The 26490-nt window shown below is 40.1% G+C and overlaps 1 protein-coding gene across 1 annotated transcript in view; it reads left to right on the top strand.

The window, feature by feature from the left end:
* Positions 1 to 26490, top strand: part of LOC126419763 (cubilin-like) — a 753686-nt gene that overhangs the window by 419046 nt on the left and 308150 nt on the right. Inside the window, exons 42-43 of the mRNA XM_050086938.1 lie at positions 17750 to 17958; positions 18651 to 18782. Coding sequence (XP_049942895.1) covers positions 17750 to 17958; positions 18651 to 18782 — 341 coding nt within the window. The remainder of the gene's footprint in view (positions 1 to 17749; positions 17959 to 18650; positions 18783 to 26490) is intronic.

Genomic DNA, 26490 nt, shown 5'->3' with positions numbered 1-26490 from the left:
TCAGACCAACAGAAAGGGACATTTTTGCGTAACAGTTGATGCAGAGGATGAGCTACCGCCGCCACGGATGGAATGAATTTGTGATAATAAGCAATCTTGCCTAGAAATGCCTGAAGTTCTTTGACCGTAGATGGCCGGGGTAGAGCATTAATGGCCGCAACGTGCTGACTTAGAGGACGTATACCCTCACGGGACAAGTGGAAACCAAGATACACAATGGAGGGTTGGAAGAACTGTGACTTGTCCAGATTGCACCTCAACCCAGCCGAATGCAAAACCCGAAACAGTGAACGCAAATAGCGAAGGTGCTCCTCAGTGGAGGCCCCCGTGATAACAATGTCATCCAGATAGTTTATGCAGCCGGGAACGGAAGCCGGGAGCTGTTCCAAAAACCGCTGAAAAATGGCCGGCGCGCTAGTGACGCCAAATGGTAACCGCTGGTACTGATACAACCCACAAGGAGTGTTGATGACGAGAAATTCCTTGGAAGAAGCATCCAACAGCAACTGATAGTACGCCTACGATAAATCAGGTTTGGAAAAGAACTGGCCTCCAGCGAGCTTGGTAAATAACTCCTCATGACGGGGAAGAGGATAAGTGTCAATGAGGCTCTGAGCATTGACAGTGGCTTTAAAATCACCACGCAATCGCAGACTCCCGTTTGGTTTAGAAACCACCACGATTGGCGATGCCCATTCGCTGGAGGTAACAGGAAGGAGAATCCCTGAAGCTGTTAACCTGTCTATCTCAGCGTTGACAGGTGCACGCAACGCTACCGGAATAGGGTGTACCTGGAAAAACTTAGGCGAGCTGTAGGTTTAAGAGTAATGTGGGCTTCAAAATCCTTGGCACAACCCAGACCAGCAGAGAACACGGACGAAAATTCACAACACAATCCATCCAGCTGTTGATACGGAATATCCTCAGATATGAGGTGCACATCATCATCAATGGAGAACCCGAACAACTGGAAAGCATCATAACCGAACAGGTTTTCAGTGCCCGCATGATCCACCACATAAAACGTGAGGGGCCTAACAACAGACTTGTAGGCAGTGGAAGCATCAAACTGGTCAATGATAGGAATTTTCTGTTTATTATAAGTTCTCAGATTTCGCGTAACTGGAGACAAGGGAGGGGAGCCCAATTCCAAATACATGCGAGAATTAATGAGAGTTACTGCAGAGCCAGTGTCCACTTGCATGCGAATGTCTTTATCCAGAACACGAACAGTAACAAACAACTTATTTGTTTGAGAAAGCACACAGTTAACATCCATGTCCGATGTCTCGTCCTCGTCGACAGGAACTTTAGGGGACTGACACACAGAAGCAATGTGGCCTTTTTTCCTACATGAATTACACATGGCCCAACGTTTTGGACATGCGGCCCTGTCATGCTGTACGAAACAATGTGGACAAGAAGGAAGTGCGGAACGAACCTGCTTCTGTGGTTGCTGTTTCCGCTGCGAGCGTTGCGGCCCAACGCGACGTTGTTTACGCGAGTGAACCGCCGCCATATCTTCATTCTCCTGTGAAACAGGCAAATTGTCCGTGTCGAAAGTTGACTGTACAGCGCCTACATCACACCACGCGTCTATTTGCGCACCAGCAGCGTGAGACACTTCAAAGGATTGAGCGATGCTTATAACTTCCGACAACGACGGGTTTGGCAGTTGTAGGGCACATTGCCGAACTTCTTTATCAGGAGCAAGCCGTAGAATAGCATCCCTAACCATTGAATCAGCATAAGACTCATGATGAGTGTCCGTGACAAACTGACATTTCCTACTCAGACCGTGTAGTTCCGCCGCCCAAGCCCGGTAAGATTGATGGGGTTGTTTTCGACACTGGTAGAACGCCACATGGGCGGCAACGACGTGGTTGTTTTTTCGGTAATAGTTAGACAATAAGTCACACATTTCTTGGAAGGACAGAGAGGCAGGTTCCCGCAGAGGGGCTAACTGAGATAGCAGCTGATAGATCCGTGGGGAAATCCAAGATAGAAATAACGACTTACACATAGGAGCGTCGACAACGCCGAAAGCCAAGAAGTGTTGCCGCAAACGCTTCTCATAATCCTCCCAATCTTCAGCGGCCTCGTCGTAAGGAGGGAATGGAGGCGGAGAAGAGGAAGACAGACGATGAGTAAGCGACATCGTCAACGCCTGAATAGTAGCCGTCATCTGTGTTTGTTGTGCCTGAATAGCAGCCATCAGCTGTGTTTGTTGTTCAACGAGCGCTTAAATAAGCTATTCCATGTCTGCCCCATCACGAAGACGCAAATCCACAATGCAGTGAAAATATCCAACCTCGTCACCAAAAAGTGTTATAACCTTTAATCACCAATAATTGCGTGGATATTCAAACACACTCACTTAGAAACAACTCAGTATCTCTTATTCAACTGCCATGCCGTGACATGCGGCTGGCGCCGTTCGTAGCTAGGTGGCGCTCCCGCGCTCAGCCGAGTTGCGGAGCGTCTCTATCGCTGTTTGCGCGTACTGTTGTGGTGGCACTGTTAAATGTCGTGGCACTGTCACAACAGTAGAATCTGTTGAGTTCAAGCTAACAGTTTCTATCAATATGTGTACGACACATTTGTGGTGTGCTTATATGGAATGAAAAAACTTGAAGAGTTCTTGGTATATTTATGCTCTCCATTTTAATATAAAATTAATGCTAGGTGTTGAAAAAAGAAGACCAGCTACCTTTCCTTGAAATTTTAGTCAAGAGAAAAATGGACAGATTCCTGAGTCAAAATGTATATAGAAAACCTGCGCTTACTGACGTCTGTCCCCACACCTCAAGCCATCATCATCTGTCACTAAGAAATCTCATACTGATGAGTCTGGTGCATTCTAACATTTTTGATGCTGATTTAAAGTGTGACGTAGACATACAAACGTCCCACTTGGTTTATACAAGGCGACTTACTTGAGATTCACAGCCGATCTTCTTTGCTGGCTGCTGGAAAACTCTCTTGACTTCATCTCCGTAGAATGATGTACGTATGGGAATATTTAAGCCTCTCTCTCTACTTGTGAAATAAGTAGATCTGCAAACTTTACATTTCATGTGGTATATTTGAATTCCATATAGAATAAAATTCTTACTTTCCACATACACGTACAGCTTCCAGTAAGTCATTCATTCTGTCCAATGTCAGAAACAAATTTAATTACATTTATAAAAGAGCTGGCTTAATAACCATGACTCTACTTCACATGAATCATAAAACAGGTCTTGCCTCTAACAAGGCCGGATGAAGACTCTATAAGAGACATTTTTTCAATTGTTCTTGTTTCACATAACAATAGTCAGTGACACAATACACACAGAGTTGCATATAAACTCCGTGGCTCTTCCTTAGACACACACTAACACATCTATGGATTGGCTGACGGGTACTTGCGGAGCCGTTCGACTGCTGCATCCACCTTCTTCACGTGACTGATTTTAAAGCTGCACATACAGACGTGACGTGCAGTAGGTAGGATTTTACCATCCCACACTCATATCTAGACTATCGTGTGTTCAAGATAGTAGAAGGCTGAGTGGTTCTAGAATTTACACAGAAATTCTTGAATCCCTACTGCATAGAGCTTGAATTCTGTACGACAAGGAGGGCCATATCAAAGGATTACAGCACCTAAGACTAGTGTTCCTAAGGGATGAATACTTCTGCAAAAGAGTTGGTGTTCCAGTCAAGATAAACAATTTATGAGAATGAGGCTGACACTGAGAAAGAGAAAGCAAAGCTAAGAATCTCTAATCTGGCTTATGCTGGACAAAGTCTGGAAACATTGGTTGACTCCTGCAGAAATGTGGCATCTAATGTATTTTACTCCCATCAACAAGCATAAAACGTTTTATAATGTACACTGATCAGCCAGAACATTATGGTCACCAATCTATTATTGATACAAACATGCCCAGGTGATAGCAGTGTCACCTGGTGAGGAATGACTGCTAGTCAGACACATGAGCTGTGTATGTACTATCAGGGAGCTTGCTGTCTGTGGGTGGGAAGGTGTGCAATCTATCTGAGTTTGAATGAGGGCAGATTGTGTGCTTGGCACAAGCATTTCAGAAATTGTACAACTTGTCTGGTGTTTGAGGAGTGTCATGGTGAGTGTCGTCCATATACGGCAAAGCCATAGTGAAACCACACCCAGATGTTGTGGGGTTGAGCAGCCATCCCTCATTACGGATGGCGGATGTAGTAGACTGCGCAGACTAGTAAAACAGAACAGGTGGTGAGCTGTGCTGAAATTAACATCAGGCTTTAATGCTGGACAGAGTATAAGTGTGCCTGAAACACAGTGCACTTACACACTCCTGGCAAGGTGCCTCCACAGCCAATGACCCACGCATGTGCCAATATTAACACCACAGCATCAGCAGCTACAACTGAAGTGGGCACATGACCATTGGCTTGGATATTGGCACAGTGGCAAAGCACTGCATGGTCTGATGAGTCCTGATATCTTCTTCATCATGCTGATGGGAGAGCGAGAATCCATCGTCTTTCAGGGAAACAGCTTCTTGATATGTGTACTGCGAGATGGAGACAAGCTCCATTACACTCTGGAGAACATTCACATGTGCATCCATGGGTCCAGTGGAGCTTATGCAAGGCACCATGTTAACTAAGGAGTATGTACACTGGTTGCAGACCACATGCACCCTATGTGACGATCGTGTTTCCCGATGTCAGTCCATTATTCAACAAGATAATGCACCATGTCACAGGACAGGAGTTTGATGGAGTTGTTGGAGGAACATGGTGGTGAATTCCAGTTGATTTGCTGTCCCCCCCTACTTACCAGATCTGAACCTGATCAAACACATCCAGGATCTAGAATGCGATTGAATGTGACATTAGACTTTATTGCCCCCTTGCCACCCCCCTCCCTCCCCTTTCTCCCAGAATTTAAGGGAAATAGGTGACTTGTGTGTGTGTAGATGTGGTGTCAACTCCATCCAGCGACATATCAAGGCCTCACTGTTTCTATTCCGTGATGCATCAGCACTGTTATCCATGCCAAAAGTGGCCATACCAGCTATTGGGTAGTAGGTGGTCGTATTGTTCTAGCTGATCAGTGTATATAATCTAGGAGTCTCAACGCTGGTTTTTTATTGAATTTTTTTCTGGTATAGCATGTCTTTACATAAGGCAGACAATTAGAACATTCAAGAAGAAGTGCGAAGAACATCAAGGACACACCCAACTAAAACAGTCAAGGAAATTAGCCATCTCTCACTGCTGCAAGTATAATCATGAGGTGAAATATAATTGAACTGCTATCATATTATGAATGTCAAGCTTCTGGGACAACATAATTGAGGAATCTATTGAAATAAATATGTCAGGATAACCAAAAGAAAAAGATGGATGTTCCAGAGTAAGCAAGGTTTGGGTCTCTCAGTCAGTTTATTAAGAGCATACTGCCAATCATCATTCAGAGGAAATATATGTTCCAAAGAATAACTGTGCAGACTGTGAACAACAGGCAAGCATCAAAGGGCATTGTGGGCAGCAGATGGAATCCAGGTAATGGTACACATAATGGCACAGCTTGCAGCACCTGAAGAAGACAACTGGTTCAGCTTTCAAAATATTGTGCATAAAAATGAAATTACCTTGTATCATTTTATTTACAGCACAATTTTTTCTACAGTGATGTAATGATATGTAGTTTTGTAGATATTGAATTTATGGTGAGGAGTCATTTGAAAAGAAAATTCACTTAACTTTAAAGCAGTAGCAGAACAACCCAGTGAGCTGGAGTCTAACATATTTTGACAAAATGTGGAATAACCAATAAAGCAAAATCTACTGGATGAAACTTTTGTAACTTCCTTTGTGTGCTTTGTGGCTTTTTAGTGGATACAGGAGTGAGGAACAGATGCAGTTAATAGACAGAGAATACAGATTGTGGACAGAGAATTCAGGTATTAATTTATTCTATGATTAGTTATCAAGTAGTAAAAGTAACACATAACGATGTTTCCTGTAGGTGCAGTGTTACAAAGGTTTACAATTCAGTCAATCTTCAATACAATGACTACTCCATAGATGACAAGCCTTACCAGTATGAAAGTCTGTAAATGTTATGAAATGACAAACACACAAAATGGGCTCTGTGCTTTGATATTTGAACTTAAGCAGACCCACTGCTAGAGTTCTGGAGAGGGGATGCTTGCATATCATAGGCAGCGACGTAAGCATTGGTGGCAGCACCCTTATGCAGCAGTGGCAGCTGTAGGAAATGTGGCATAACTCACTGACTCACTGTGCACATATTTTAAAGTGCAACAGAGCAGATGGCAGTCGATACTGCAGAAGCAAGTTTGAGTGTGCAGCTTTGAATTAGATCTCTAAAGGGCAGTTTACCTTGAAATGTCATAAGAGCATCAACTGTTCAGATGTAATGTTAACTGAAAGTGAAATTTATTGCCAAATATGAATAAGTATAAAAATCGATAGCCTCTTAAGCATAACTTCATTCTAACCATCTCACATGCAAGCATAGTCAACTTGCACAATAATAAGAGGAGTCCACATTGTTATTCACAGAATCGGAAAGTATAGTGTCATCATCTAGAACAGCTGACTCACTGAGAATGAGAGTGAGCTAATTGCTTATCGATCTTAAACTAGCCAGCTAGTTTCTCTCATGCCAGTTGGGCAGAGATTCTGTTTTTTATATGCTGGCTGTGCCCTCACCAGACATAAACGTAATGACACTTGTGCATGTGTAGTTGGAGTGATATGGGACCTCTGATATGTCTCAATACCACTCTGCAGGCGACATGTATGTAACATCCTGTCTGATCCTCTGCATCCTTTCATGTCCATTGTGCATTCCAACGGACTTGGGCAATTCCAGCAGGACAATGCGACATCCCACATGTCCAGAATTGCTACAGAGTGACTCCAGGAACTCTCTTCTGAGTTTAAACACTTCCGCTGGCCACCAAACTTCCCAGACATGAGCATTATTGAGCACATCTGGGATGCCTTGCAACATGCTGTTCAGAAGAGATCTCCATCCCCTCGTGCTGTTACAGATTTATGGACAGCCCTGCAGCATTCATCGTTTCAGTTCCCTCCAGCACTAATTCAGACATTAGTCAAGTCTATGCCACACCTTTTGCGGCACTTCTGTATTCTCGGGGGAAGGACTACATGATATTAGTCAGGTGTACCAGTTGCTTTGGGTCTTCAGTGTATATGTAATATGCAACATTAATGCAAAGATGAAAAGACTCACACATAAGAGACTAGTGTGGACAGCTGCATGAAACCAGTGTTTCAACTAATGACTACAACAACAATTGTGTTTGCTGGTAATAAGGGAGTTATTCGATTTTTTGTGAGTGTGTACAAATTATACATTCTCAAAAGATGGAGTAGTTATGATATTACTTGTAAAACCATAACTGCAGAAGAGAGGCCTCACAAACTATTGTAACAAACACTCAAAGTGAATACTAAACTGTTAACTTGTTTATTGAGCCAAACATAAGACAGCACAGACTGCAACCCCAGGAAAGTGATAGCCAAAGGCAATGCTGTGTTAGTAGCAATGTTCGAGCCCAATATTGTGATGCAAATCTATAGTATAACCAAGAGCAAAGTTCAAACAGCATAGTGTTTAGAAATTGCTGGTGAGGCATGGTATGATGACAGTGAACAGCATGATGAAGAATGATGTTTCCACAACAACAACAAAAAAAAGATAAAAAGTAGCACAGAGTATCCCAGAAGGTGGCTGATAGCTGCTGGGTGATGTAGCATTGTGATTTGTACTTGGTTGAAACTCTAACACTTGGGATGCCATAAGCACCTGGTGCAAGTGGCCTGGACCAGAGCTGACTGTAACTGCCTGCTGAACATAGTACCATGGCTTAAATACACTGCAGGCAGAGGAATATCTAAGGGCTCTTTGTGACCACATTACCTGCTGACAAAAGCAGGCAGTGCTGGTGTAGTTGCTTAATGTGCTGGCTGTGCATAATGATGGTGGTTTCCGATGGTGCCTGTTCACATTAAGCCTGTAAACCGAAAGATTGTAATCAGCAGTGAACCCAAACATGGGATGTACTAGCGAGCTGTGCGACAAGTCTCTGAAGGAGGACCACCCATTGGCCAAGAGCCAACAACCCACAGGGCACAAATGTCCTATTGGAAACAGGAATGTCTGATTATCCAGGAGACCAGGGCTGCATACACTACAAGGACCATAAGGTGATATGTAATTGCTTTTAACTGTTACTATTAATGTTCCCAGTATCTCTTTCTCATATCTATTCTATCAGTTGTAAAAGATGCTGTCGACTAGCTCATTTTAGTCACATCTCTTGGGGGGACAATGTTGGGACAATGTTGAAGTCAAACGTATGGATGGCAGTGGAGTGCTTCTTGCTGCAGACGAAACCTGAGATTCTCACATCTACCTCTGTCCATTCTTGTATCATATTTTCCATTTTTGTGGCACCTATATGGCATTTCAAAAACTTAATCTCACTTGCTTGCACTTAACTTTTTTCCTTTGTTATCCATGGTTCATGTTTCTGTAGTATACATCAAAATTGGCGTGTAACGTATTTGGTAGGACAGGACAGAACGGAATGCATCGTATTCTTCTTTTATGATGGATTCTTTCTTCCATATCATTTCTCTCACACACTTCATAACACTATCAGCCTGCCTTGCCTATTCAGTTATATCCTGGTCATTACTTCCTTTATTCTGTGTTATGCTCTTAGGTACTGGAAACTATCTACTGTTTTCAATTGCTTCTCGCCCAATGCCACTAAGTCCCTCCCTTTCTTTCTTGTTGTGGTCACCTACTCACCAATTCTTTATATTACAGTTTGGGTCATATTCTTGGCAACTGCTTCCCAAATGTGTAATTGCTTCTGTACTTTCTCGTCATTATTCTCAGATACCATCAAACAATTAGCAAACAACATTTCTGTCATCCTGTTTCTAATCTCTCTTGCCACATATTGTCATTATACGAGGGCTATACACAAAGTACATTACGTTTTGGAATTAAAAATAAATAAAGTATTGGAATTTTTTGTATTATATACAGAGGAAAGCCACACTTAAATACCACTTTTCTACATAGTTGCCATTTAAATTAAGGCACGTATCGTAGCGATGGACGAGCTTGGAAATTCCTTCATCGTAGAATTCGGCCACCTGCACCTTCAACCATGTGGTTACCTCTTCTTTTGGGACAGAAAAGGTGTGACTTTTGTGGATTTCCTGGAAAGAGGCACTAAAATAAACTCTCAAAGGTATTGCCAAACTCTGCACAACCCCAGAAGAGCAATACAAAACAAGCGCAGGGGAAATTTGGGCTCAAAGATCTTGCTGATTCACGAGAACGCCCGGGCCCACACGGCAAATGCCACTTGTGAAGTTCTCGAATCTTTTAAGTGGGAGTTGTTTCCTCATCCGCCGTACAGTCCCGACCTGGCACCGAGCGATTTCCACTTATTCCCAGCAATGAAGAAGTGGTTGGCTATGCAGCGTTTTGATGATGACGCACAGCTTCAAGAAGAGGTAACCACGTGGTTGAAGGCGCAGGCGGCCGAATTTTACGACAAAGGAATTTCCAAGCTCGCCCTTCGCTACGATAAGTGCCTTAATTTAAATGGCAACTATGTAGAAAAGTAGTATTTAAGTGTGGCTTCCATCTGTATTTAATAAAAAAAAATTCCAATACTTTATTTATTTTTAATTCCAAAACGTAATGTACTTTGTGGATAGCCCTCGTATCATCAGTTACCACTATGAAAAGTAACAGTGGCAGTGCCTTTCGGTGTTTCAGCCTATTATCCGTTTTAGCACTTTATGCTCAGTCGTCCCACTTACGTACAACTTATACATTCTTGGTACAACTCCTTTAACCTATATATAGTTTCTCAGTGTGTTTCCTTCTTAGTGCCCCCAAACTGTTCTTGTGGGTGTTGTGTCATATGGTTTCACTAAATGAAGGAACGCCATCAGTTTCTGAAACTGTCTCACCAAAACTTTGAGATCTACTGTGGAACTCCCTGTCCTAAAGCATGTAGTTTTCTACATCCATTTAACACCCATCCTATTACTTCCTTCTTCCTGTCTTCTGGAGTTATCATATCCTTCCATATAGCTCTAATAACCCTGTAGAGCTACGGTGGAGCACTTCTTCTGCTTTTTTGATTACTTTTACACTTAGTTCATGTACTTGTCCTTATTTAGTGCCTCCTCCACTTCTGTCCACATTAGCTATTTTCCCTTTTCCAGTTCATCCTGTATGGGACCACTGTAGTAATTTGAGCCAGTGTACTGAAACCCAAGTGACTGTCTCAGCAAGAAATAGTTGTACTGATTGGATATTACAGTTGTTTCTTAACTACAACTACTTTTCTTTCAACAATAAGTTCTCCACCCAAAATGTTGGACTGGCTATAGGTTCCAATTCTTGAAGAGTAGCACATATTTCTATTAACCACACATTTTGAAAGAAAATTTTCACCAATGTGGGAACATCCAGTACTTTAGTCTTTTACTACAAGCATTATGTAGATCAAGATTTAAAAGTTCACTGATTTTGAGCACGTGTGCCTGCTCACACTCTTGCTTGTGAGCAGCAGTTGCGGACAGGTGGGGAGTGAGGGAAATTCGTGTGTAGTATTTGCTCATAACGGTCATGAGAGAAGTGCCAGTTGTGAAATATGAGGAGGGCTGTTTTGACAGCAGTGCCATCTGCAAGCAGTGCTGAAATGAAATGTCATGTGGCAATGACCTCCCGTGTGGTAGACTGGTTGCCAGTCTTAAGTCTTTTAAGTTGTAGTCACTTCGATGACATGCAGCAAGCGGTGCTGGCGGGTTGGTGCCGTGTGACATTGATGTCTTTGGACTTCAATCTGGAGTGTGAGGAATCTTACCATTTTATGTAAAAAGATGGGTTCAAATACTGTTTAGTGTATTTTAATGTGCTGTCACTTACAAGAAGTTCAGTTTACAAAGGCACTACATATCTTAACATGTTAAGAATATGGAAATAGAAAATATGAAGAAAGGTCTCTGAAGAGGAAGAAAAAGAGGAAAAACAACTTCACTGAGTGAGCCTTTGGGATGAGTCACAAAACTGCACTACTTTAAGTCCTTGCACCATTTCAACGATGGTGATTTAGAAAAAGAATACTTGGTAGTTGCAGCTGAACATTTACGTTGACTTAAGGGAGAACAGTTTCGCATTAGCATTTAATTAATTGCAATGTTCCAATGCCAACTTCTTCTGAAACTGTTTTAATGTCTTAAGCTATAAGATGCTAGCCTTTGAAAATGACCATCTTTGGTTTCAGCTATTCTCAGTTCAGTTGCCAACATCTTATCATTGACTTGAGCATACTTACACTACAATAACTTTTGCTTTCCTTACATTACTATAACTTTTACTTTTCTTTTTAAAATCTTTCCTTTTTTACAATTAGTTATTGAAAGTTTATCATGGGTAAATGATAACTTGAGGACCAAAATTTATTTTTCTTCCTCTTTAAATGTAAATGCTTTACAATGACCAAACATTGATCATGAATGAGTGACTGCAAACAACAAATATCTTCACACTAAGCGAGGTGAAAAATAGAATCAAAGTAAACCATAGGTGGCACCATGTTTTTATATCTCGACTTTGTCACTCATCACTTTTACTACAGAAATAATGGTAGCAGTTGGAATTTCCATTTTGGAATGGTTCAAGTAGGGCAATGTGGTTCAAATGGTTCAAATGGCTCTGAGCACTATGGGACTTAACATCTATGGTCATTAGTCCTCTAGAACTTAGAACTACTTAAACCTAACTAACCTAAGGACATCACACAACACCCAGTCATCACGAGGCAGAGAAAATCCCTGACCACGCCGGGAATCGAACCCGGGAACCCGGGTGTGGGAAGCGAGAATGCTACCGGGCAATGTGGTCTCAATGGTTATGTCACTAATAATAAATATGGGCAAAATACATTGTCTGTAATAATTCACCACTGATCCATGTTTCTGTACTTTAGGAATAATGCTCGATAAGAAATTACTCTGCATACACAATAATGTTACTACCTTGTAGTATAACTCAGTACTACATCTACATACATACTCCACAATCCACCATACGGTGCGTGGCGGAGGGTACCTTGTACCACAACTAGCATCTTCTCTCCCTGTTCCACTCCTAATCAGAACGAAGGAAAAATGACTGCCTATATGCCTCTGTATGAGCTCTAATCTCTCTTATCTTATCTTTGTGGTCTTCCCGTGAAATATAAGTTGGCGGCAGTAAAATTGTACTGCAGTCAGCCTCAAATGCTGGTTCTCTAAATTTCCTCAGTAGCGATTCACGAAAAGAACGCCTCCTTTAATCTAGAGACTCCCACCCGAGTTCCTGAAGCATTTCCGTAACACTCATGTGATGATCAAACCTACCAATAACAAATCTAGCAGCCCACCTCTGAACTGCTTCTATGTTCTCCCTCCATCCAAACTGATAGGGATGCCAAATGCTCAAGCAGTACTCAAGAATAGGTCGTATTAGTGTTTTTAAGCAGTCTCCTTTACAGATGAACCACATCTTCCCAAAATTCTACCAATGAACCCAAGACGACTATCTGCCTTCCCCACAACTGCCATTACATGCTTGTCCCACTTCATATCGCTCTGCAGTGTTACACCCAAATATTTAATCGACGTGACTGTGTCAAGCGCTACACTACTAGTGGAGTATTCAAACATTATGGGATTCTTTTTTCCTATTCATCCAGATTAATTTACATTTATGTGTATTTAGAGTTAGCTGCCATTCTTTACACCAATCACAAATCCTGTCCAAGTCATCTTGTATCCTCCTACAGTCACTCAACGACGACACCTTCTCGTACAGTTTCCCTTATGGAGGACATAGTGATAGACATCCCTGGGGTTGTGAAGCAGCTGAAGGGGTTGAAAATAAATGAATCGCCAGGTTCTGATGGGATTCCAATTCGGTTTTACAGAGAGTACTCTAGCATTGGCTCCTTACTTAGCTTGCATTTATGGCGAATCTCTTCCCCATCGTAAAGTCCTGAGCGACTGGAAAAAAGCACAGGTGACGCCTGTATATAAGAAGGGTAGAAGGACAGATCCTCAAAATTACAGACCAATATCCTTAACATCAGTTTGTTGCAGGATTCTCAAACATATTCTCAGTTTGAATATAATGAATTTCCTTGAGACAGAGAAGTTGCTATCCATGCATCAGCACGGCTTTAGAAAGCACAGCTCCTGTGAAACGCAACTCGCCCTTTTTTCACATGATATCTTGCAAACCACATTTAATTACCTTAGAGTGTGCCCTCATAAACCTCCCTTAACCATTTGCAATACCCAAATCCACTGTTGTATGCAGTAATATCATAGGCAACATAACACAGACCAATTCAGACAAAATTATTGAAGTCAAAACTTTACTGTCATCATACTTTAAAGACTCATGAATTCTGCTATCAAATATGGACACAGCATACAAGCCACTCTTGACTAAACCTGCACCAACTTAAAATCACTTGACCTTTCATTAACTGACACACAAAACATGAAGAGCCCGACTCTTACAAAAGTCAGGAAATGATTATTCTCATCATGCCCTTCATCAGTTACTGCATTCTTCAAACTTTGCTTTTCAGACACAACTTAGCCCAAGAAAAACTTCTGATACTTTTTCAACAAAAATGCAGAAAATTTCACACGGACTAAAAAATGAGACAATTTGCTTCAGGTAGGGAACAACCACGACACTAGTAAATGAATCCTAACTCATATGTAGTAACAATATGTCATTTTACTGACTCAGGCTCACTATCTCATCAGCTCCTCAATAGTGACTGACACAAACCTCCTTCAATATATCATAGTTGAACCATTAGCACAGGTACATGTAGGGTGCTACTATTATTTCTTAACAATTTAAATAGAGAATCTTGTGGCTGTCGATTGCTCCTCTAACGACCAGCTCGTCCAAGATAATCTCTGGTGCACGCCAGATCTGCGGTCAGCCAATGATGTGTGAGTGATCTTTGCTGTCTGTGTATGAACACTTGCATGGCTCGACACAGTACAGGCTTTTTCTAGAACATATTCATCACACACAAAAATATTTGTGATTGGTTTGAAGAACATTCTGGATAAATTGAGCGAATGATTTGACCATCCCATCAAACATTTGTGGGACATAATTGAGAGGTTAGTTTGTGAACTTTCTCACGATTATGGACAGCTGTAGAAGCAGCATGGCTCAATATTTCTGTAGAGGCCTTCCAACGACTTGTTGAGTCCTAGTCACATTGAGTTGCTGCGCCATGCCAGGCAGTAGGAAGTCCAACACAGTTCCATAACTTTTGTCACCTGAGTGTAAAACTAGGAAAATGCATCCTCTGGAACAGTTGGAGATTATGGAGTATAGCACAAAAAATTCAAATATATTAAATCAGCATGATACAGAGTATGTGAACAACTGTCTTAAAAATTGTGTGAAATTGTTATAATTTTTATTTTATCTGTATTAGGTACATTTAATACCTGTTCTGTCAGTAGCGTGGGTGCCTTAACCACCTACTGTATGTGATAATTTGCACTCCTCTTAATTTCATAAGGAATATTTGATACCTGTGATCCCTGGTGGGAATGTCTTCAAATTCTCAGCTGTGTAGAAAAAGTGTTCAGTTGCATTGCATCCAGATCTGTTTTTGTGGAGGAAGGAAAGGCCACACTCATGAATTTCAAATCCCATTTACACAGTTAGCACGTTGTTGTTGTTCTTGTTGGTCGTGGTGGTGGCCTCCAGCCTGAGGACTGGTTTCTTGCAGCTCTTCATGCTAACCTGTCCTCAGTGAACCTCTTCATCCCTGCACAGCTATGGATTCTACAAGGCATGGTCTCCCTTTACAGTTTTTACCCTACTCTTCCCTCAGTTACCCAGATGCCAATTCCTCTGTGCCTCAGGATGCATCCAGTCAACCAATATCATATTTTAATTAGATTTTGCCATAAAAATTTTTCACCAATTGGATTCAGTATCACAACATTACTTATTCATTGTGCTCATCTAACATTCAGCATTCTTCTGTAGCACCACACTTAAAAAGCATCTACCAGTATTCTCTTCTTGTCTGATCATCCGTATTTCACTTATATACAATGCAACATTCCAGACAAATACCATCAGAAAAGGCTTCTTAACATTTAAAATTATATTTGAAGTAATGAATAATGTTTTTCCCCAGGAAAGATTCGCTTGTTATTGTCATTCTGCATTTTATTCCCTCTCTACTGTGGCCACTGTCAGTTATTTTACTGCCCATATAGCAAAATCCGCTTACCATTTTAAGTGTCTCATTTCCTAACCTAATTCCCTCAGCATCAACTGATAAAATTTGGGTTTATCTCGTGGGTTCCTACATTCCTCCAGAATTTAAACTGGTCTTTCCTGAGGTCAGCCTCTACCAGTCTTTCCACTCTCATGTAAATAATTTGTGTCAGTATTTTGCAACTGTGACTTACATTAAACTAATCATTTGGTGGTATTTATTCCTGTCAGCACAGTTAGCATATACATATTTATTTTTCAGAAGCTCATTTGCTGATGGACTATCTTTTAAGAAAGTGACTTTTTTATGATGGAAAGCCTATGAAATTTTTATTGTATTTTATATGTGTTCTTACCTTGCACCTTTATTCAATGATGGGACTGCTGTGAACACTTCAAATGGATGAACGTTTGTAAATTTTTTCATGTAATGAAGATTCTTATATGAAAATACTTCTGATGATGAAGGCATGTACCTTCAAAACATGGCGAATGGTTGAGCATACCCTTAGCTTTCAAATATCTGCAAAATATCTCTATATTCTTCTTCTTCTCTGTCTGTATTCAGCAAATCATCAATGTTTCTTCCACAGCTGTTTGAGGTCTTTCTCCTTCTCCACCTCTTTCCCATTCTTGTCAACCAATCTTTGTTTTCTGACATTCTTCTTTTCCTGTTTCTAATAATTCCATACAGTATTATATTATACCTTTACTATTCTGTTCAGTCATCATGATCCATTTTCCCATTCACTTTCTCTTTTCTTCAAACATTTTTTTCTCTCTTTCTCTTTCTTCATTTATATTTTTCCTTTGTTCAGTTGCTTGTGATGTCCTTTGTTAAAACCAATACTGCTTCTTTAACTTCAAAATTCCACTAAGTTATTTACTTGTATCTCTTCCTGTTACCATTTCTTCTATGCACCTCCTCTGCTGTTTCTACATCTACACTCTTAGAACCCCTCCTTTTTTCTTCTACAGTTTGCAGCTCACCTATCAGGATTTTATTTTTTCTTTTCTGCTGATATTGTTCATCAACTCTGCTTCTTTTAGATTCCACACTCTGGTTCACCCTTGATTTTCTATTCATTTTCTCTTCTTCATCTCTGATGTTCATGACTAACAGTTGATAGTCACTATTTTAGCTATCTGGTGGTATTACCTTGATGTCTGTTACGTTTCTCATTATTTTATCATATACTAACATATAATTAACTACTGATTTTTGTAGACAAGTCACTACTATACAGTATTACCTTAAACCTCTGTCTCTCATCAAACCGTGTGTTTCCAATTGTCAATCCATTCCTTTTGCTTAATTCCAATGATCTTTCATCTTTGTTGTTTCTACTTTCCCTGCAATTGGCTCCATGTACATTTTTCTATCTATGTCTCTCTAAACTAACTTGTGCAGTTGGATCTCATTAAATTTGTGTTTTGTTCAGTCCTCTGTGGCTGAAATTCTTCTTGAAACTCCTCTTTTTCCTCTGATGTGCATCCCATAAGGGGTAAACGGCATACACTTGTAATAGCATTACTGTTTTCCCCTTCAATGATATTTTGGTTTTTATTGTTCTCTCATTTGTTCTGATTATTTTTCCTTTCAGTCCATCTCACACAACTGTTACTGTTCCATTTTTAATGTCTTCCTCACTGCCTGTGTGGCACAGTCTAAACCAATTTCTCAGTGACAACTTCCTCCACCACTTCACTTTGTTCTGCCACCCCTAAAATATTTGTTTTTTGTCTTTCCCTAATGTCAACATGTCCTTGCACTTTACTTTAAATTTAATGTTCCAAATAGTAATCCTTGTCCATTTTGATGTCATCTACCTTAGATCCATTTTTTGTTTTGAGGCTTGCTCCATTTTTGAAACATCTGTCATATTATTCTCCATAGAGCATGATACAAGACAGTATCATGGCATGTACTTCTGGTCTCTGCAAACTTATTTCATGAATGAGGGACTGATGACATAGTTTGATTCCTTAATCCCCTAGAACCAGTTAATAATAACAACTGATTATAGTGCTGATTAAACACTGATATCTATAAATGCTGCAGAATATGTTACATGTTTTCTCTCACTTGTTCCTTTCTTTTTTGTAGGCTTCTCTTCCTTTTCTCCTCCCATTTCTTCACTGTGAGTTGAGAACATTTTTTACTTAGATGATGCATAAAAAAACGTAGCATACTCTTAAATTTTTAGTTGACATATAAAATCAATGTAAAATTTAATAATTGTTATTGTATTCTTATTTGTTTGTATTACACTGTATATTTAAAGGTCTAGCTTTATGGTTAAATTGTATACTATATGTTTCAGTAGTCATTTTATCCATTTACAGACTGTGGAGGTTCTTTGGAATTGCCGTCTGGTGTTCTGGAATACAATCCACAAATTCCAGTTATAGTGTCCGACAACTGGGCAAGTAGCGTTGTATGCCAGTGGAATGTAACAGTACCAGCTGGCAGGAATGTATCTGTTACTTTTGATCGTTTTGATATACCTGCTGGTGTCCATGGAACTGGCTGTGACCGGAATGAATTTCTTATGGTTTGTATGTTCATGGGCTTTGAAACTTTCTGTAAACGTTGAATTTTGGAGACATATAATATTGTTCAGAAATTTATTGGATGTATATTATTGAGACTGGGGTTTTTGATTGCACTTAAGTATGTTTACTTGCTTTGATAATGGACATACTCCTTGTAAACCACAGTGGCAGAATACTCCGAAGGTGAAGCACAGACTGAATTGATGCCAGTAAAAGTCAAATGGAGGCTAAGATGGGATAAATACATATTGTTACTAAATACATTAGAAGCAGATGGAGATGCTATCATGGCAAGTCCTATACAGGATAAATCTTTTGCACAGTATAGTAATGCTGTATTGAACACCAGATTCTTATAGAAGCTCAACATATTTGTGATCGCTGAGGATTGTCTTTCAACTAGCTAGGAAACAGCAAAACTTTCATTTTCAAATAAATGCAGTAATTACTCTAAAAAACATTTTAGCACACTAAATATGTGTAGCCCGGTAATATTTATAAAAAAAATTGAGTTTGTGACTCTCTCATATATATATATATATATATATATATATATATATATATATATATATAAGTCTTATTTATCATCTTAGAAATATCATTCTATGAATTACTACATGTACCCAAGAGTAACTTGTTTAGCTGTAGCCTATCTTGACCTAAAGTGATACTTTTTTTAACTTTTTTACAGTTGAAAAATGGTGGCTCTGAAGACTCACCGCTCTTGGGAAATGGCAAATATTGTGGGCCAAAACCAACTGATCAGTTACAAACAACAGGCAACAAATTATTTGTCAAATTTGTGGGACATCGGCGTTCAGAGGTTAGTGTCTTGAAACATTTCCTCTTTTAATGGTTTAAAATTTGCTTTGGTGTACTTTCTCTCTCCCCCCCCCCCCCCCCCCAACCCCAACCCCTCCCCATATGTCTCTCTCTCTCTCTCTCTCTCTCTCTCTCTCTTTCTCTCTCTCTTGCAAACATACATACATACAAACAAACAATATTGTTACACATTCAGAATGGAATCTCCATGTAGGAATATCAACAGTGTAGGAAAAGCTAGATTGCTACTTACTGTAAAGAAGATACATTAAGCTGTAGAGAGGCTCAATTAAAAGGCACTTACACAAAGCTTTCAGCCACAGCCTTCATCAGCAAAAGTGAAACATACACCATTCGTACACACAAGCAAGCGCACCTCAGGCACACATAACTGCCAACTCTAGCAGCTCAGGTCACCTTTTTGATTTTAAGTGCTCATGTTCTTCATAGGTCGGTAACAGATCGAAAACATCAATAGCAGAGTTTCATCTATTGCTGGTACATTACATTTAGGTAAATAAGCTGGAGTAACTCATTGTGTCCATAGTGGGGAAGGCTGTGACATTTGTCAGTCAGAACTAACTTAGACCTCAGGATGCACTATAGTTTAGTCTGTCACCAGAACCCAGTTTTCAGGGGAGGTAGGAGCAATATCATGCTCTAGTCAAATGTTTACGTAGTTTATCTCCTTGCCATTTCTAAATCAACTAGTAAATAATATATCAAGAGCTAACTTCAAGATAAAATCTATAGGTAGCTTATTTATCCCTCTACGTCACGTTTCCAGACACTTTGCCACAACAAATCACACTAAAAGATGCTTTTTGAAGAGATCTTTAATGTGGTGTATGTTAACTTTGTAGGTGTCCATAATGATAGAAGCATTGAGAATTTTGTAATCAACACACAACCCAAGATATCCTTTCGTTTAGCGGCGTTTTTTATAGGTGAATCCCAGGAACTGTTGGAGGAGTGAACTATCCTTGCATGTAAGAGCTTGTCCACAATCACTTTGGCAGTCCTAAGTGGATGTGGCGGTAGTTGATGTGGTCAGTGTCTCACAGTGAAACTGGGGATGGTGGTGAGCTTTTGAATTGTTCTGTTGATAATGGTACGCTGTCTGAATCATTGTGTTAGGAGGCTACATGAAGACTCGGTAATGGTTGGGCAAGCACACGGTGGTGTACTGTCCTCTGTAGGAGTATCCAGTACGTGTGCTGTAGGTGTCTCCATGGATGGTGGTAAAGGTGTTAGTGAAGTAGTGGCAATGGGTGTTGACGTAGCTCGTCAGTGTATTGCAGGGTTGTTTGTAGTTCCTGTCTTGAATTCAGTGTTGGATAACATTTTATCATGTCAAAGCTGAAAGTTTGTTTCACAAAAGTTGAAGTAGAGTTGTTGAATGTGCTAAAAATGGCTGATGGTGTGGAGGCACTCCTGAAGGAGCCAGTGACCTTCGAATGTGTGTATGGGGGTGGGGGTTGCCATCAGAAGTAGAATGTGCCATTATATTGGGCAGCCAAAGGGGCATGGACAACAGCACCTGCGGTGGAGCAATTGCTGGTTGTGTTAATTAGCATGCCATTAGTCAGGTCTGGAGCCAAGTAGAAGTGCTTAAGAAGGTCTGCTCTGATAACTGGTTCTGTTACATATGCGATTATAAGTGTCCGGGGGCTAGTATGCAGACTTGTGAGCTGTAATTGTTGAATTATTTGCTGCATGGAGTCGAACAAATGCATGGTATAGTATTTGTTCTGCCAAGGATGATGCGAGAATGCGTTTGTTGACTAGATATAATTGGACACTAAAGTGGTCACGTGCGAAAAGTCTGTTATTGTGAAGTTGGTGGGACAGTTGTGGTGCATCTTTGTCATTGTGAGTATCGAGGTGACTTAAAAATCCTGCAAGTCTGTTGTGCATCTTGGCATGTAGTTTGGGAATTGCCTGGAGGATGATAGTTACAGGTGGAATTGGCGTATGTTGCAAGATACCAGCAAACAGGATTCTGCACAGGCCTGATACGATCAGCAGTGTGTTGCGGATGTATGATGGCAACACAGTTGACTGTGGTCTGCAAGGGTATAGATTGACATGAATAGTGGGGAGACAGAAGTTTGGCGATGCCACATGAAGGACATTGCTTCGGCCACGTGTGGTGATGTCTGCATCAGCAGAAGTTGGGTGGGGTCAACTTGGCTCATAGTTGGTGGGCCGTCACATGTACTGCTGTACAAGTCACATCAGCCACCACTGTTGTCAGTGTTATTCATATACTCTCTGTGTTCTGTGATCAGATATATTTGTCTGGCAAGTTTAGATGTGTGTCAGTGGTTCATGTTCATGGACAACTGTTGTTAATTGAACTAGTAGTGGGCGTTTCACAACCCACAGACTCTATAACATGTGGTTGGGCATAAGACAGCTCTTAATCTCTGTGCAAAAGTGACGCCGTAGTTATGGTGGGGTCTTGCCACTTAAAATTTTATCATAAATGCCATGATGGATTTGTGAGGTTGCAGTGTTGTCCAGCTTTCACCATCTCATATTTGTTGTCTGTTGGAGACAAAGATAATATCACTTATTGTGTCCACATGTTCCCCCAAGTGGCTTAATAAAGTGTTGAATTCGATACCATTGCTGATGACATAATGATGTTTCTACAATGGTGAACCACATAGTACGTTGGTGTGACTGGAAAGGCAGTAGTTTAGATTGCGAAGGTGATGTTTGTAGTGGCAGGACAGCCAAGCAAATATTGCCATACGCAGGGTGTATACGGCCCGGGACAACTGGGAGATCTGGGAAAAACCTAGGAATTTTTTCATCTGGGTGAAATTTTTTTAAAATTCCAGGAGTTTTTCATTGTTTTAGGTTTCTGTTAATTTTTTGTAATTTCGACTGGTAAGAATTGCTACTCTAACAAAGGATATTACTGTATCCCACCACTGCAGAATAATACTTCAACAATAAAACATAACAGGAGAAAAAACCTAAAATAACTTAAATTGCAACAGAAATGTGCCATATGCAACAATGACACACAGTGCACATGCAAACGTCTGCCAACAGCAAAATGTGTCAAATGCTTTAGAAAGACTATGCAATGCTTCATAACAACTAATTGCCTCTGATGAGCATGTAGTCACAACTGTTTACATTAGGTTCGTTTGAGCAGTTACAAGCGGGCTCATGCACATGTGCAGTTGAGTCACTTATGAGTAGTAGATTCTCCCGCTTCTAGCTACAGAAATGTGGCTGTTGACTGTGCAAGCAGTTGCAGCAAGTAGCTAGATGCTACCGGGAAAAGGTGGCGCCAAATTCATATTCTTGAGAAAAAAACTTGTTTCACAAAGCGCCAGCATCCGGCGTAGGTTGGTCTATCGATTATTCATATGATTATGAAATGCATCCCTGTTGGTTTTTGAACATTCTTGAACACATTTTAAGTTGATTTCTGAATCAATCATAAGTTGATTTTTGAATGCATGCATAGTGTATGTGATGTCTCTGTCAGAAGCTATACAAGCTGAGCGGAGTAAAGCTGAACTGATGAATGTCAATCACTGTCTGATTATCTGGTTGATTGGGTTTGCGAATGATCAGTGTTGTTATAATTACTAGCAAAATCCATAGAATCAGAGTACCACATTGGAAATAAACAACTAACAGCAATAACAGGTGAGAAATATTATGATTATTTTCTCGGTGTATCCAAGAAAATGAAATTTTGACAGGAAATTTTTGGCCAGTCGCTACATGAGTAAGGACCAGTAGCACAGTCCCCAGCTAGCAACCACTTAAGTTCTATTCTGGAGGTAACACAGAAAACGTGTTGTACGAACATGTAACAATGCCTAACCGGAGAATAATTGCGAGACAACTAAACCTGTGAGTCTGACAGCGTTAGTAAAGTTAATCAGCAAACAAATTTTGACAATGGCAGGAATAGCTACAGAATTGGTGATGACAAGATTATTTTAGAACGAGGAAGGAGAAGAAACGGGGACATCACACATATTATGGAAGAATAAGACGATTCTAAATGTATATAAAAATTTCGTTATATTACTTTTCGATCACTTGCTTGAGAAGCTGATGCATATGAATGAAATGTAAAACTATTTCCTAACATAAAGCTTTTTGCTTGTAGTAGGCCTAATAGGCATTTGATATTGGTACTAAGTGAATTATATTCTGTCGTGTTATAAAAATGAACATTTGTGCCAAAAGAGTCTCATATATTTGGTGTGTGTTACAAAATTGCTGCAATATTAGAAAGGCCTATTTTGTTTTATCCAGCAGACAGTGAAAAAATAGACGTAATCAGATCGAGAAACCACACCACCCTGGGTATTATTTGTATTAACAGCTTTTTCAGTATTAGATAATGACATTTTGATTTTTCATGTAGCAAAACATTTGACAAACTTTGATGAGGTAATAGATTCTTTCGCAGAAAGGATGGCACGCCATCTAAAGCTGTAGCAACGTTACAGGGAAAAAAATGCTAGGAACTAAGGATTGAAGAAATGTATACTTTCTTGCTTGTCTTTATTGGTTTGATGCATCCTATATTTAATTTTATGTCACACAAAACAGCAAGTTATTAGCTAATAGGCAATAAAGAGTGCAGATTTTCTGAAGGGTTCTTGTTTTCCCCTATTAACAGGGAGCAGGAGAGGCACCACTGGCCATTTCAATTTCCACTGCTCTGAATATAGTTTCATGGCATCCATTACAAAATATACACGTTTCAATTCTGCAAAGCGAAATACAGTGATGTGCGATGGAAGAATGCTGTATGAAGAGGCTTGGCACTGCACTTTGGGACACTTCGGACCAAATAACATGTCTTACATTTCCTCGAACACATATGTTTCAGACTTTTCAGAAAGATGTGTGCTACAAGATGAATATATTTTTGAAAAATCGATTTTTTTTAGTATTGACCTGGTTAGCAAATATGGTAGATCTGGGGCTGATGCGCAGAGCAGTCTAAGTTGTAGTTGGTAGTCTCCACATGATCTGTGTGATTTTGCTGTTTCCCCTTCGTTTACTCACACGTCAAATGAAAACAAAATGGATATCTGTGGCTGGGAGCTATCAAGTGAATTAAAATACATTCACATAATTACAGGAGGCTAACATATGTTTTTAGTTTCAGATTTTCTTTTATTTCCACCTTTCTGGCAGTCAAACCTAACCACCTTGCAGAACACTGAAGTTATTTTTGTCTGTTTGCTAAAGAAATTTGACTTTTACTAACTTTTTCCGCAGAGGCAGTCAATGTATTTGAAACGAAATGTTTCATTCCACAGTACTGGCTAGTTCCAACTGTTCGCTGCATTTCAAGTGCACATTTTCATCTTGTAGCATGTATGGTATTATGCCATAATAAAGAACCAAACATGACATAATACAGTACTGATGCTCCAAGAAAATTTACATCCCGAAAACCACACTGAAAAGATTAATATCAGGTCGAGATCCCCTCATTGGGAATCTGGATATATGAATGTGCACTTTAAATGTGGACGTTCCCGAAAACCACACTGAAAAGATTAATATCAAGTCGAGATCCCCTCATTGGGAATCTGGATATACGAATGTGCACTTTAAATGTGGAAGTTTTAGCATGGTTCATGAAATTCCGATGCTCTTGGAGTATCCTCTGTTGTCTTGTTTCTTTTATGACATAACGCGTGATCTTTCAGTGTTTTACACGTACGTACATATGGGATTCCCACTGCACAAGTGCGGTGTCACCTGTTACCTGCGCTCTCTGGCAACAGCTGAAATGACCTATTTATAATAGGTCGCGGGAAAATATTGCAAATGGTGGTTTGAAAAGCATTACATTCAAAGTAACTATCCTTTTACGCAAGTTGAACTATGCGCGAGAATGTACCATGAATTTCTTAAATCACAGAGCATTTGACTCTTTTTTTTAAAACTCAACGCTTTGATGATGACCCATTTAGACGAATTTTGAACCCTGAAGATCAGACATTTATGTCATTATTTAAAATTTTACTGGCATATTTGTGTGACGTATCCTAAAGTGTAACACGAGTAAAAAAGATCAACATTATATGCAAAAGCTTAGCTTCTCTTGCAGCTTATTAACCTTAGAGACCAATATTATATGTGAAAGCTTTGCTTTTCTTGTAGCAACACCATGTATATTAATTTGAACTATTAACTATCCCTGTTTGTGTGTTGCTGTTGCCTGACTACATCATGTGTCCTATGCTCTGAATATCCACTGTCATCAGCTGGCAAGAACATGTGACATGAGCTATGACTGGGTTACAAAAGCGCATCACAATCTCGATTTCAATGATTTGGAATGTAACATGCAGCGTTTCATGGAATCCCAATGTATACTTTTGTAATACAAAAATACGCAGCGTACATGTTGCTGCACATCAAAGATATTTCCAAAACGTGTCTTTTCCCTGAGTTTCGTTTTCTAAAGTGCCGGGAAATTCTGCGCGCTTGTATAAAACCATAAACATTCAAAGGATTGATAAGTTTTGCAGTTCCAAGTGAAAATATACTGTCACTTAACACAGAAAAAGTGTGTTATCACCCGGGAGGAAGTGTATTTTTAACTGTAAAATAAGGGAATTTTTTTTCCTTGTCCGCGTATACACCCTGCATACGTGGCAAAACGTGATGCACAGGAGAAGATGCAGCTGCAATGAGTTCTAGAGCAACAGCATCGTTGTTTCTTTGAAAGTGATTAAGCAAGAACCCAATGGAGGGGATTTCAGTTGTTCAGATGTAGCCCGATTTGCCAAGGTAAGGTCCCATACGAGACTGCAAAGTGTATTGCTTGTTATCTCCCATTGTTTGGTTGTGTTGCACATTAATTTAGCACTATCTAAGAGAGTGTCATTGTCACTTTTTAATACACAAGCTACATGTGGGGTGTTATCCATAATGGTTGATGCCATGACTACAGAAACATTTTCCACAAGTAAAAACTGTGCAGCATCAAGTCCACATGCTGGCAGCATTGTTATCGTGCAGTAATACAGAAAATTGAATTTTGTGTGCAATCAAAATTGTCAGGAGTCACCAGTGTAAATCCACAGACTATAGGAGACAGTTACAATGAATAATCACTCAATCCAGATTCTCTGTATAACAGTTTTATTGGCTGGTCGAAGAGGATCCTGTGTGGACCCTGATGAACCACCAGCGACGTTACTTCATCGGGCAGTGTGCCGACACACTTAGACATTGTTTTGATATTAAAAATAACTTACAGAGACAGCTGGTCCACTACTGGTAGAAAAAAATCATGTAATCAGTAATAATTCCTCTACAGCACTTATAAAATGGGAGTAGAACACCTCAAACAATGGAAAATCCAGGATGGAATATTGACAGTATTATAAAAAGGATAGATTACTATTCACCATATAGCAGAAATACTGAGTCACAGATAGGCACAACAAAAAGATTGTCAAACAAACTAGCTTTCTAGAATGAAATTTCACTCTGCAGCGGAGTGTGTGCTGATGTGAAACTTCCTGGCAGATTAAAACTGTGTGCCTGACCGAGACTTGAACTGGAGACCTTTGCCTTTCGTGGGCAAGTGCTCTACCAACTGAGCTACCCAAGCATGACTCACGCCCCGTCCTCACAGCTTTAATTCCATCAGTACCTCGTCTCTGTTTAAAATTAGCTTTCGGCTTCAGAGA

Source organism: Schistocerca serialis, chromosome 9 (assembly GCF_023864345.2).
Source record: "Schistocerca serialis cubense isolate TAMUIC-IGC-003099 chromosome 9, iqSchSeri2.2, whole genome shotgun sequence".
Classification (NCBI taxonomy): Eukaryota; Metazoa; Arthropoda; class Insecta; order Orthoptera; family Acrididae; genus Schistocerca; species Schistocerca serialis.
This window is presented reverse-complemented; position numbering and strand designations above follow the sequence as displayed.